This window comes from Dunckerocampus dactyliophorus, chromosome 8 (assembly GCF_027744805.1).
Source record: "Dunckerocampus dactyliophorus isolate RoL2022-P2 chromosome 8, RoL_Ddac_1.1, whole genome shotgun sequence".
Taxonomy (NCBI): Eukaryota; Metazoa; Chordata; class Actinopteri; order Syngnathiformes; family Syngnathidae; genus Dunckerocampus; species Dunckerocampus dactyliophorus.
This window is the reverse complement of record NC_072826.1, coordinates 13,610,961-13,625,943: the sequence shown is the minus strand read 5'-3', so window position 1 is coordinate 13,625,943 and position 14,983 is coordinate 13,610,961. Positions and strand designations below refer to the sequence as shown.

The 14,983-nt window shown below is 42.3% G+C and overlaps 1 protein-coding gene across 1 annotated transcript in view; it reads left to right on the top strand.

The window, feature by feature from the left end:
- The first annotated feature begins 382 nt into the window (after nt 1–382).
- The window catches only part of LOC129186923 (filamin-B), a 54,645-nt gene continuing 40,044 nt past the window's right edge, over nt 383–14,983 (top strand). The window contains exon 1 of the mRNA XM_054785672.1: nt 383–974. Coding sequence (XP_054641647.1) covers nt 683–974 — 292 coding nt within the window. The 5' untranslated portion in view covers nt 383–682. The remainder of the gene's footprint in view (nt 975–14,983) is intronic.

Sequence of the window (14,983 nt, the reverse complement as noted above, 5' to 3'; positions counted from 1 at the left end):
GGTTGGAAGCGGTTGATAAAAGTGCGAGTCGTTCAAATATGCACTTATATTAAATTCAAATACTTGTCCATTAATTTAAATGTGGTATATCATTTGACATAATCGTATGTAGCCTTATCTTATTTCAATAAATTGTATTTATTTTATAAGTGCGGGGTCACTACTCTGCTCTTCGCCCAGGTTTGAAGGTACAGCACTCTGACGTGTTTCTAAGCGCAACGTGTACAAAGAGTTTATTTGGATCGTAAAAAGCGTTTTTGTGACTCCACATTATGTAGACGATCTTTGGCCACAAAACTCGACGTCATCCAAAGTGATGCTGCGTTCAGGGTCTGCCACAAAAGGAGCGTAACCAACGTCAATTGCCAAAGCAGCATAACCGGAACGTCAGAGCGCTCGGTTATCCTCAGTTAGTCTGGCATTGTCGGTGCTTGGCGATCGAATGGTGGAAAACATTGTCCACTATCTACAAGTGGTATAACGTCCTAGCTATCCAAGTGAGAGAATAGCTCAGCTACACAAATTCCAAGTTTTGAAAGCGACAGTGAATGCAGCAGGAGCTAGTGGTTGTGCTTGTCTTCCAAAGTAGTCCCAAGTCAGTGGAGTCTTCCCAGAGGAAGCACCGCGCACCGGCCCGGTTCCCCTCACGTTGAAACACGGTCCAGCAGTGAGAGAAGTCACCATGCCGACCACGGAGAAGGACCTGGCGGAGGACGCCCCGTGGAAGAAGATCCAGCAGAACACATTTACGCGCTGGATAAACGAGCACCTGAAGTGCGTCAACAAGCGGATCGTGGACCTTCAGCTCGACTTGGGCGACGGCCTGAGACTCATCGCGCTACTGGAGGTCCTGAGCCACAAGAAGATGCACCACAGGTTCCACCAGAGGCCCAACTTCAGGCAGATGAAGCTGGAGAACGTCTCGGTCGCTCTGGAGTTTCTGGACAACGAGAACATCAAGCTTGTCTCCATCGGTGAGTAGCGTGAAGAACTTTGGAACTTTCCAGAAAGACTCAGATGAGAGGTACACTCATAAAGTTGAACTTTGCTGCACCACGAATGCCGAACCTCCGTTTACAATCGGTTATTTTTTCATTCACACCACTATGACTGAACTAAATCTAAATACACATTGTTTTTACTATTATGTTTGAATGAACTTTCCGCGGGCTTTGATTCGGCAAACCTGTAATTGATGACGGTGGCTCGTAAAACAAAAAATATAGACTTAATGACGAAGGGACTGAATGGCTTTCATAGACTTGTTTTCTGAATGTCGACGCCTTTCATTCAGTAACTTCTTTGACATACACCACAAGGCTTGCACGTCTTCAATTCGGCTCCGATTAGATGCACACATGGCAGTGTTTAGGAACTTTTTAACACTAACTTGTCATTGTATGCATTGTGTCTATTAAAAACAAATACGTGCAAATCCATATTGACATCGTAGCACATATAATGAAGCCACACAGCGTCATTAACATCAGTGACATTGGTCCCTTTTACATTACAACATTTAAAGTGGTTAGCAGCGTTAAAGTGACACATCTCTTCAGGGAGTTTGGCATGTTTGGCAAACAGTAGATGTGGGTCTAAAGTAGCAGACCCCCAACAGAGGAGTGGGTGGGTAAAATGAAGATCCCCCACCCCCCCAGTTTTGAGTGCTGGGTGAAAGCAGGGGTGTCATAGTCGACTCTTCGACGATTCGATTCCTAGGAATCTGATTCGACGATCAATCCCGCAGTCAAATCATTTTTTTTTTTTTTTATGTGATAAAGATTCTGACTACATGGCGGTGCCCACGGCTGCCGCTGAGCATACATGTTTTTCACAGAAGGTCTTTGTTTTTGTTATAAATAGCTTATTTTGATGATAGAAATTCAGCCTCAATTGTGTTAATAAAAAGTTGAAAATGATGTGTTTAACAGAAGGCCTATACTTAGTGAAGATGGCGGCGCGTACAGCGCAGCGAAGCCCAGCGTCTCTTCCAGATTTGCAGTTTTGTAGTTATTATTTTGCTCATATCGGGTCTGCGCTCTATACAAGCTCGACAAGCGCTGCTTTTGGATATTGGATTTTGCAGCGCCAACGTTTTTATCACCGATCTTTGACTCGTCCCTGAGATCTCCACAATACCGAAGTTTACAAATACCACGCAGCTGGGCGATAGTGCTCGCAAACGTAAACAGGGGTGAGGAAGGCACGGAGAAATTTGAGCTAAACTCAAGCCAACAACGCGCAGACTTTCTTTACTGACTGTTTTCCTCGCTAATATGGGCTCTATAGTGAATAAAATGGGTGAGTTGCGACTCTACATAACCCACAGTAAGAAACTTTTGGACTGCCACGAAACATGACTAAACAGCAGAGTACCAGACAATGCTATTGAGCTAGCCGACCGCCACATACCTCGGGCTGATAGAACCGACAAGACCAAAGGCTTGGAGGGCTGCATTGATGCAGACCTGATCAAAATCTTAAGACCAGTTGAAAAATTGCTAGTTTGCATTTTGCACATTTGGAGCTACTCGTTACGGAGTCCCACTGAGAACATTTTTTGTTCCGGTTTGAAGAGTTTTTTGTTATTTTTTTGAGCCATGGTCTTAAACTATTTCAGTATAATTGTTGTTTTCAATAAATGACTTTTTCAAAGTGCTTTTTGTGTCACTCCCCCTTGTTTTTTCATATTGTAGCTCTACTTAAAACCTCATTAAAATCCAAATGTGCAAAATGCAAATTTTAGCAATTTTTCAACTGGTCTTAAGATTTTGATCAGGTCTGTATGAACTGCTTTCTGCGTCACTCAATAAATGAAGGTGGTGGTATTGCACACCTGCCACATTTATTTATATGAGTGTTTTGACCTTTTTCTTAATGGAAGAAGTCACAAATGAGATGTGTCTATTTGTGTATTGCCATTAGCAGTGCTCTTAAAAAAACAACTATTGGACTATTAGTCGACAATAGACAAAATCTAAGAATCAGATTTGACCATAAAAAATCCTTACTCGAAGACAATCCAAGATGAAAGTATTGACATTACCTCTGATTAGACCCTGTGGACTTGTATTTATTTTAATGAAAGGTCAAAGGTGATGACAAATGTAGCCTTTAAAAAGTAGAAGTATTCTACTTTGTCTTTAAAAACGATTGTTTTCCTCTTCTCTCCCCCTGCAGGAACATTAGTGCAGGGAGAACAGTCAGTGTAACGGACACAATTGGAAAGACAAAAAAAGATTGTTGGAAATTGCAAACGTGTGTTTTCACTCCACACACAAATAGCATGACTACACTTGTGTGTGTGTGTGTGTGTGTGTGTGTGTGTGTGTGTGTGCTGTATCGCTGATGTCACTTAAGGGAGGTTAAGATGACTTTTGGAGCTTTGTGGTTTGGAGAAAAAATGAGGAGGTGCTAATATTTGAAATATTTGTAGCCGCTTTAGCACATACGGTGGTGTGAAGAAAGTGTTTCTATCCCCTTCCTGGTTTTGTCACACTTAAATGTTTGAGATCATCAAACAAATTTAAATATTATAATAATACACAACTGGACACAAAATGTTAAATGAAACTTTTTATTATTAAGGGAGAAAAAAAAATCCAAACCTACATGGCCCTGTGTGGAAAAAGTGTTTGCCCCTAAACCTAATAACTGGATGGGCCACCCTTAGCGGCAACAACTGCAATCAAGCGTTTGCGATAACTTGAGTCTCTTACAGCGCTGTGGAGAAATTTTGGCCCACTCATCTTTGCAGAATTGTTGTATTGGAGGGTTTTCCAGCATAAACCGCCTTTTTAAGGTCATGCCACAGCATCTGTCGGATTCTGTCAGGTCAGGACTTTGACTAGGCCACTCCAAAGTCTTCATTTTGTTTTTCTTCAGCCTTACAGAGGTTGATTTGCTGGTGTGTTTTGGATCATTGTCCTGCTGCATAACCCAAGTTGGGTTCAGAGATTACAAACAGATGGCCGGACATTCTCCTTCAGGATTTTTTGGTAAACAGCAGATTCATGGCTCCATTTATCACAGCAAATCTTCCAGGTCCTGGAGCAGCAAAACAGCCACAAACCATCACACTACCACCACCATATTTTACTGTTGGTATGATGCTCTTTTTCTGAAATGCGGCATTACTTTTACAGCAGATGTAATGGGACACGCACCTTCCAAAAAGCTCAACTTTTGTCTCGTCAGACCACAGAGTATTTTCCCAAAGGTCTTGGGAATCATCTAGATGTTTTCTGGCAAAATTGAGACAAGCCTTAATGTTTTTTTTTATTCAGCTGTGGTTTTTGTCTTGGCCGTTTTTGCCCAGTGTCTTTCTTATGGTGGAGTCATGAACCCTGACCTTAACCGAGGCACGTGAGGCCTGCAGTTCTTTGGATGTTGTTGTGGGGTCTTTTGCGGCCTCTTGGATGAGTCATTGCTCTGCTCTTAGGGTAATTTTGGTTGGCCGGCCAGTCCTCCATAGCTCAGCTACATAAATTCCAAGTTTTGAAAGCGACAGTGAATGCAGCAGAAGCTAGTGGTTGTGCTAGTGGTTCTCCTCCTCAGATCTCAATTAATCTGTTATGTTTTAACTTTACTTTGAAATGTTGCATCTTACTTACCTACCTGGAGTGTTGAAAACACTATGCTCAGTCTGAAATGTTGCACGTTGTTATGACTATTATTGTATGTTATTATTGTTAGGACATTTTCAGAATATGGGATTGTTACTTTTCCCAACTAACAGCATTTTCATTGCACCCATGTGACAAATAGTTCCCTTTACTCATCTGTGCTTGGAAAAGGTGTGTCATTATTTAAGGGGCTTTGCACTATTTATTGTGTATTAGTGATTGGATTGAAGGCTAAGACTTCTGTTTTTCCATTGGTATATTTCACATATATAGACAAATAGTTAAATATTTATTGTCATTGCACACAGTATGCAACAAAACTTAGTTTGGTGGCTCCACTTCCATTACGAGCAACATTAAGACATGTTAATACTTACATGTTCCATATTTACTAGGTATAAAAGTATAGATCTAAAATATAGAATGTCAAATATGAATCCCATCAAAACGAAAATATGTTCATTCAGCAAGTCTTTCTTTGGTCTATGTCTAAACGAGAAATACATTTGACATGTTATTCTGTTGACTTTATTTTTGCCAGTGGCTGACAGCATTCTCGGAGATATGATGTGCTCTTGTACACATTTCAAAATAGTGTAAGAATGCCACTTTCATATAATTGGTGGCTTTATTTTATCATGTAAGATTACATAGTCTACATCGGGGGTGCCCATCAATCACGTCAATCGCAAGATACCGGTAGATCGCGTAAACGTCACCTTGTAGATGTCGTATGACTTCAATCAGCTGACATTAAGCTCCCTTCCTGATTCGTTCTTGCTCCCCCTGCAGCGTTTCAAGCTACACACGGAGATTCAACTGTCATCTTTATTATTCTGATTATGGATAAACTAACTGAGCGGTAAGATGCTTATATCTATAATAAAAGTTGTCTGTTCACGTGTAGCGGCTAGTTACGTAGAAAAAACTGTACTGTTAGCTTTGTGTCAAGAACGCCATACAGAAATCAATGTTTTCTTCACGTCCGCTTGTTAAACTATTATTTCATGATGAAATAAAAATGTGCCCATTGCTGAAACCTTGCCTTGACTTCGGCTGCATTAACTTTTGCATAATCATTTTCAATTCTTGTATATGGGTAATGTTTGATAGCAAATGCTAACTGGATGTAATACATGAACTGTGTGCCCTAAGGAACTTTACGTAGCTAATTTGACTGACATATTACCAGTACTCAGGTTATGTACACAACTATTTAGGAGTTATGTGTAATTATCTTTATTGCGATATTGGGTATAATTGTGATTATATCAACTACTTTGATTACCTGTGAAAATGTGAAAAACTAATCATTAATAGTTTACCGATCATTTTGACTTGTAACGTGCATTGCTGAAAGTGGCGTGCACCCCTGGTATACATGTGTAACGTACATAAACACGTACTGCGCTCTTTGGGTCATTTTGGTTGGCCGGCCACTCCTGGGAAGGTTCACCACTGTTCCATGTTTTCGCCATTTTGTGGATAATGGCTTTCGCTGTTCCAAAGCTTTAGAAATGGCTTCATAACTTTTGCCACTTGAACTCAGGTGTGATAAACCAGTTATTTTTAAAAGGGGGGTGGGCAATCACTTTTCCACACAGCGCCATGTAGGTTTGGATTTTTTTTTCTCCCTTAATCATAAAAAGTTTCATTTGAGAAACTGCATTTTGTGTTCAGTTGTGTTGTCATTGACGAATACGAAAAATTTGTTTGATCTGAAACATTTTAGTGTGACAAACATGCCAAAAAAAATCAGGAAGGGGGGGGGGGAATCACTTTTTCACACCAAGGCAGATATTTGCCTAAGAAAGATAAAAGCTTAAATATTCAGCTTTGAGCTTTATTAACATTTTGGATTGACCCACAGCACTGTTGTTCAATGATACCCTCACAACGTGACATTGTGCACACAGTGTACGGTGTGGAGGGTAGATACGCAAATCTGGTTTTCATTACGTTATGCTTTAAACTGCTCTAAGTTTTTTAACTGACGGGGTTTTTGTGTAGTTTTGCAAAGCACTAAGCATGACTGCACAAGGTGAGGGTCGCAAAAGCATGTTTGGAAGAGTTTGGTGACCTCTGACTGCACACATTTGACAAAAACAAGCATACATGCACACACACACACACAGCAGCATCTTGTAGAAAGTAGCCCCTTTTCACTTCCTGTAGCTGTCCCAATACTTAAGTCCCCTATGTTCCATGCTAACAACATTAGCTTTACTTAGCTTTTGCTGCGTGTCGCTGACATGTCAGTGTCACATACTTCACCACCTTGCTGAGAGGAGGTGGGGCTGAGGTGATGAAACTCGTCTTCTACTGTTTAATAGCTGACACTCGAGGTTGTATTCGCCACTTTGTCCTCCAGTGACTCTGGCTGTGTTGTGACTCTGGCTGCGTTGTGATGCGTTCACTGTCGCCTGGGACATTTGAAGCTCGTGTTAAATGTTGCACTAGATTACCACATTAGTCTTACTCACTGTGAGATTGCAAAATCTGTTTTTAGCCGCATTGTGTATTGTATAAAAGTCAGTTACCGTGTACTCGTGGACGTGTTGCATCATGGTTCAATGATCCAGCATGAGCTGATCAGAATAATACACTGCCAAAGTCGATTGTCAAAGCTAATTATTGCTAGTTTTGATCTCTTTTAAGCTAAAGTACAAGTACGGTCGAACCTCCAAAGTAGAACACAATCCAAGAGAATCAATTGGCGGTTAGCAAGCAGCTCACACAGTTAGCAAGTTGGCTAGTGACTATTGACCATTATTGGTGGTTAGCAAGCAGCTCACACAGTTAGCAAGTTGGCTAGTGACTATTGACCATTATTGGCGGTTAGCAAGCAGCTCACACAGTTAGCAAGTTGGCTAGTGACTATTGACCACAACAGGGAACTGCACGAAGGAGATTGATTGACAATGGTCTACAGCCAATCAGGATGCAGAACACAATGGGCGGGTCCTTCCTTAGCAAGTAAGGACTATATTTAGCCGGCTATTGTTTTCTGTGGGTTCCTAATATGCTAGTACAGTCGTGTGAACACATACTGAGGCTAGGTGGCGCTACACATGACTTCAACTCACACTTGAGTTGTAACAGTAGTAAATACGATAACAGACTCACAACAGAGCACTGATAGATCGCTCTAATACGCCACAAGGACGCAGAACACAATGTGCGTTCATACGCTGTTAAAAAAAGATGCAAAATTGCTTAGCCAATCAGAAGCAACGCAGCACAAAAGCTCTCTGTAAAGGAACAATCTTTGATTCGTTCACACTTTATTACACGTTTAAAAAGCAGTGAATGGGACGTTTATCTGCTAGCGTGACGGCTGTGAAAGGTTGACGTCCATGTTGTGACCTTGTCATAGCAACATATGGAAACAAAGCCAGTGATTGGCTGTTTGGGGCCGACTTCCTTGTGCCATAAAATCCAGAACGGGGTCGGTACGGATTTGTTAGTTCGGGAGTTGTGCTCACCTCATGTTGACATAATCCTGATGATAAAAGAGTCACGAGGGACTTTGTGCGGTCAAGCTAGTGGATGTTAGTGCTGGGAATCGTAAAAGACTGCAAAATGTAATCTTCACAGGCTTCAGTGAATAACTAGCTAACCTGCCATGCTACATGAAGCTAGCTAATGTCACCATGTTGACATTTTAGAGGAGCTGTAAGCTTGACATTAAGCCCACCAAACATGAGCGGGAGGAGGAAATATGTCTGCCTTCACTACCATATGTGGCACTGTGCTCCCTTTTAGCCTCTCAGCCATTGGCCAGTGAACCAATGAACAAGCTAGCAACATTTTTCGAAAAAATATCCCTTCCTCATGGACATGATACCGCCAATGACCCGTCCCAAACCTAGGTGAGTCCATCCTGCGTATCTGCCCACATAATGAGTCCTTCAGTCCCACTGCTTAACGTTAATTTGTTGTATGTGATAGATGGCATCCATTACATTGAACAAATGCAGAGTTGGCGTGTGTGTAAATTGCTGCTTGGAGCCATAACGATGAGGCCTCTAAGCTTATTTAAAATGGATTAAAAAATACTAAAAAACTGTATAGGATGTTTAAAAATGGTTAACTTTTTACACTTGCTTGACGGCATTTAAAAAAAAAAAAGATGTGAGGCGCATTTGTGACACAAATGGCCTTGAATTATTCCTTAGTCATTAAAGCGAAGATGTTTTATATTGGTGGTTATTGATGGAAACAATTTGACCCTGGAATAGATTATTTGCATTATATCCTATGGGAAAGCTAATTTCCAAATAACAGTCATTTGATGCTTTCCGCCACAATTTCAACTACCAGAAAGTGTAGCGTGTCTGCAGTACACATAGCATTGTTGGAAGTACAAACACGTTATATGTCGTGACGATGGCAACAGAACGCTCCCAGCTTTCAAGCCTTCCATGAAGGGACTGTTCCTTTTTTGTGCTTTGAGTGATCAAGTCACAAGATGTTGTTTGCCTTGCAACCTTTTTCGGGGAGAAAGAAATCTTTCAGTGTCACGCTCGCGTTGCTCCACTTTTTTTTTTTATTGTGCAACACATCCAGCTTGTTCAGGTGTGACTGGTCAAAGTTCACGTGTGTGTGCAAGTGTGTGTGCGTGCGTGCACGTGTGTAACATGAGTGTCTAGACTCGCTGTTGGTCTCTTGTTGCTTTCATCGCCCACTGCAGCTCTTTGTGCAAAGCACTAAAGCAACAATGACTGGTCTGACATTTCAGCAAATAAACACGTCCTCCTTTTCTTGTCTTGTTTCTCCATGAAAAGACATCCTGTGAGCTACATAGCCGTTATTAAGGCTGTTAACTGTTAATCCAGATTTCACAAGGTAATTAAGACACCACGTCATAATGCTGATGTCAAAAGTCAATTTCATTGCGATGTCAATGTGACTGAAACAACTGCTAGCGTGTTAGCGTCCTTCCACTTCCTAATGTTTGTCCCAATGTTACCATCCTTAACTCACTTTATTTGTTTTGTCATCACTGTTAGCTTTCCCTTACTTCAACACCCCTACTTTAGCATCGCATCTACTTACCATTTATGTTAGCGTCCTTGCGTAAGCGTTCTTACGTTACTGTTTTGCATAACCTTATGTAAGGTTCTCCACTTTATCATTGCTAGCGCTCACTTTAGCATCCCGACATATTTATGTTAGCACCTTGATGTCAGCGATGTTACTGCATTTTAATTGAGCTTCCATGGGTTTGCATCCGAACTTTAGCATCCTAATGCTAGTTATGTCAACATGCCTATTTCAGCATTCTCGCATATCATTTATGTTAGCGTCTTTATGTTAGCCTTATTAGATTACTGCAGCTACTCTAGCTTCCTTATGACATCCTAATGCTAGCTGTTACAATGTGAACGTGCCTATTTTAGCATCCCGACGTATAATTTCTGATTGTGACCTTATGTTAACATTCTTATGTCAGCACATTATACTATTTTCACTATCATTGTTAGCACACCCTTACTTTAGCATCCCAATGCATCATTTGTTAGCGTCCTAAAGTTAGCATTGTTATGTCCCTCTATCTACTTGAGCTTTCGTCCTAAATTTAGCATCCTTAAGCTAGTTTTATTCACATTATCATCACTGTTAGCGCGCCCTCACTTCATACCCGAGTTGAGCGTCCTCCACTAGCATCTTTACTTTATCAGCAATTGTTTCTTTAGCATTCTTGCGTTTTTAAAGGTTAAAAAGGGTTTGCCTCGAAAGACTCACCACATGGTCATCTGCTTGTGATGTCATCAAAGCCTGGGTGAGGTCGTGTGTGCATGTGCTGTGTAATGACAGGGCTCGTGTCTGAGTCATGTGGTTAGCGAAGATACGGGTTCGTCATGCGGTGATGTCATCAGTGGAGGGTCACACTTGGGACTCCCCTAGTATGTTTAAACTAGGCAGAGCCCCGAGGCGTCACATGACTCTGGTGGTCAATGTTTATCAGCGCCAGCAAATGCAGCGACGTTCCCTATTCTGGGACTAGTTGTTGGAGTTGCACTGAAAGGCAGTGGTCCTGGGAGGCAGTCTTGTGGGACACCCCTGCTAATTCATTTGGCGCTCAAAGCACAAACCTTTTCACACAGAAACCCTGCAAAGTTGCTGTAAAAAGTGTTCAAATGTCAGCTTTGATCATACTTTTTGAAAGAGGCTGGAAAGTTCAATTAGCGTCGTACAGTGTGTGACATAACATAACCACGTCTTCCGTCACATATGTGCTGCCTTGGCGAGCTGTGTCGTTTATGAGACATGTTTGGAATCCTGATCCGCTGTCAGTGTAAATGTCTCATCGTTGTTGATTTTGTTTGTCTTCACACACGTGTTGTGTGTTTGTGTTGCTGGAGAAAGGCCACACAATATGAATGATATCACGTTTCTATTTCTATGTTTATTAGGGCATTACTGTGTGTGTGTTGGTCGGGGGTGGTGGTGTATTTGGGGGTTGGGTGGTTTATGATGTCACTCTTTAGGAATGTGTGTGTGTGTGTGTGTGTGTGTGTCCTCTAAGTCAAACACACACTCACAGTAGTAGCTCAGTTGCTGCACTTCCTGTTCAGTTTTTTTTTCATGGTCTTTTATTGTGTAAACATCAAAGAATGAACTATTTCCTGCTTGTGTAATTGTTGGATGGACATGCAAAAAATATTACGTGGCTGGAATTTCCTGAAACATTAAAGGATCGATATCATATTTTTCACCGATGTTAAATAAGTGTCAGAAGACCGCAGCGTTTCCCCACAGGTCTGTAATGTATACGTGGCAGTGGCGCAGCAGCAGCACTATAAACCCTTTCGTGTCAGTCTCCAAAGGTCTCTTAAATTTATCGCGAGTCACTTTTTTGAAAAAGTATCCTCCGACTACTTGCTAAATATAGCAACAAAGTTGGCAACACCGATCCCCAAGTGCGTACATATGTTTATGAGCGAGGGCCAACAGGTCACGCCAAATCTATGTGTCGGGTCCAAATTTTTTGGGGGGAAACACTGACACAAAAGTGTGTTGGAAGTGTGTTGTCCAAAATCGGTTGAAACGTGCTTTTAGTAAGCCCTACTGGGAACATGTATTGTGTGTCTGTTGCTTTAATACCAATGAGCTCTGTTTGTCCATGCACAAGGGTGTGGCTCCAAGAAGCGCTATTGTGTATTTTTATCCACTTTTTATGTACAGTGGAACCTCTATTAGCATCATTAATCCCTTCCAGAAGGTCCAACCGAAAGGTACTCTATCTTAATAAATGAATCATAATAGTGCAAATCCAATTACCGTAATTTCCGGTGTGTAAAACGCACCGGGTTTAATCCGCACCCACAAAATTTTGCGAGAAAAGTAGATTTGTACATACGTAAGCTATCATAAAAAGAGATATTGTGGTGCGCAGGAGCCAATGGTGAGCTATGAGAAAACTCACTAGAGCTCATCCGCCCATGGAAAATGGCAGGAGGTCATCGCTCAGTGTAACAGTCTGACTCACGGTGTCATCTCAGAGGCTAAAATCATCACACAGTAACTTAACACTCAAAAGGTAGCTCAGAAACATACGGGATAAGTACCAGTACAAGTTTAAAATTGCAACCTTTTCCCCTAATGTATTCAAATCCCAGCACAGCAGTTCATTGGCCAACGGCTGCCGGGCCACCCGACGTCGCTCATGGGCTGACGAGCTCGTCGTGAGTTCCCGTGTAGCTCGTAATTGGCTCCTGCCAAAGAAACAGCTTCAGGTTCCTCACCGACTTGCGAGTGGCACGGTATTTAAACGATTAGTAGGCGGAACACGGTCCACTATTTGAGAGGCACTGCTGTAGGGACACACGTTACTGTTACATTAAAAAGTCACGTTTGCGTTTTTTTGGGGTTTTGTTTGGACATACTCTGGTTTTTCATCTGTTTTTTTCACTCATTAATCAACTTCCTGTAGGGCAGAAGGTGTGCCACACTGATAAGAGAGGCATTCTGTTCCAACCCCGTTCACCTTTACACACAGGCTTATCTCCCTCCCGCACTTTCTCTTTCACCTTGAACACATTCACTCGTATTCCCTTGCCCTCCCTTCCCCCGCCTCTACATAAACGTATGCATGGTGTTATTTAGTGGTGTTTCCATAGCAACACCTCAAACAAGTTGGTCGGCAGTGGCTGCTGGGACGCTCCAGTGGTGTGTTTAACGGGCTGGGCCGACCTCCAGCAGCCTCTGTGAATGCTTCTGTGTGTGTAAATCTTTCAATGGGTGAAGAGGGGGAGTTTCTGTTGGTTGGGTTTGCTATTGTACATTCACGGTTTCAGTCCGTAGCAAGCGATGTGAAAGTAGAGTAAGAGCAAACTTTGCAAATGGTCCCAATGCAGCATCTGAGTACCGCCCTCGCATTTCAGCAAGCATTTTAGAATATCTTGACAATCCGTCACCTTCAGCTTCCACGGCAAGGCACTCCTTGGAGGTTGGGAAAACAGCCATGAGACCCAGTTTTGCTTCACAAAGTCACAGTCCATGTGGGAAATGGAATTCATCTTTCCCTCCATGAACCGCAGCACTCGTGCAGCCCCAGATGCTCCCAACACCATACTTGAATGCAGGCATCTTGTTGCTCACTTGTGTTGCCAGCTACTAAGACAATAACGGCTGTGTTGACTCATTTTCAGTGGTTGTAAACCTATGCTGCCATATAAGATGTACACTGACTGCTCATAAGTATATAAGTATATAATCTTCTAACCAAGTCTTAGATTTTGCCTCTCATTCAAGATTCAAGAGTTTTATTGTCATATGCACAGTAAAACGGGTAGTTATAGTACTTAATCTGTTCATTCTCCCAAAAAAAAGAAAGAAAACACAATAAAATGAATAAGAACATAAGAAACATAAACAGCAATAAATTAAGAAACAAGAACAGAAGAGACATTAATACCAATAAATAAATAAAGTGCTATGAGTGTGCGTGTGTTGCGTGCTGCGTGTGTGAGTGCTTCGTTGAGAAGCCTGATGGCCTGTGGGTAAAAGCTGTTCGCCAGCCTTGTGGTCCTGGACTTCAAACTCCTGTAGCGTCTGCCTGACGGTAGGAGTGTGAATAATGAGTGTTGTGGATGTGTGCTGTCCTTGATGAGGTTGTGTGTTCTTCGCAGGACTCGAGATTTATAAATGTCTTGCAGTGAGGGGAGGGCTGCCCCAACAATGTGCTGTGAGGTCTTGATCACCCGCTGGAGTGCCTTCCTATCACGTGTTGTTCCGTTAGCGTACCAAGTCAATGATAGAGGCGGTAAGGACACTTTCGATGTGCATCTATAGAAGCAGCTGAGGATTTTGCTGGACGTGCCAAATTTCCTCAGTCTTCTCAGGAACTACAGTCTCTTTTGGGACTTCTTGATCATTTGTTGGGTGTTGTGAGACCAGGTGAGCTCCTCGCTGATGTGTGTGCCAAGGAACTTGAAGGTTTTCACCCTCTCCACTTCAGTCTCATCAATAAACAGGGGCATCAGTTCATGATCAATGACTCGGTGGGCACACACCAGTCAGACTAGAGAGATTGATGCAAGATCCAATCTATTTATCCTCTAAAGGAGGAGACAGGTCCAGACAGGAATGGTTTGGCACTACAGTGGTGTCAAATGACGATCGTTACGATACAATGGAGGGGGGCCTCTGCCTGCCAACGATTGCCGTTTGGGTGATATCACCTTCATTGGCATTTTGTTAGCATACTATTGTCCCTTGACAAGATATAGTGTCATAAAAGTGCTTTGATACTGTATTGGTGGTTTCATTTCAAATCAATGGTGTGTACAGCGCATCATTAACAGTGTGCTTATACTTCCGGAGCAGCTGTGTTGTGTGCTCATTATGTTTAATTGTTGGTGTTTGTCAGAAAGTGGGCTTGTGTCCTTGAGCTCTGCAGCTGCTATCCACAAAACTACAATTAAAAGCGAATTGTTGCATTCCGTCTTCCTGCCACCTGTGTTGTGAAACATGCACATGTCTCGCAGCACTGTTCCCGCTGCAGCAGCATCTCTCCTAAAGCCTTTTGTGTTGTACTTCAGATTTATATATCGCCAGCAAGTAGTCTTTGAGACTAAAATTTCACATCCGCATTGTTGGCTTGAGCATGTTGAAAGTGAGCTCAGTGTTTGTTTTATTAGCTGGTGGGCGGCTTGCGCTAAGGCAGGTGCTAATCCTCCCGGGTTCCTCCTGTTAATGCTAGAACAACAGCAGTTCCTGCAGAGGCACTTTGAGCCCCAAATAAGCAGCGCACACAGCTACTTTGTGGCTCACACGTCTTCACAAGGAAACTGAAAACTCCAAATTCTCAAGTTGTCTTACCCCACAATGATATTCATGCTTGTGTTCCC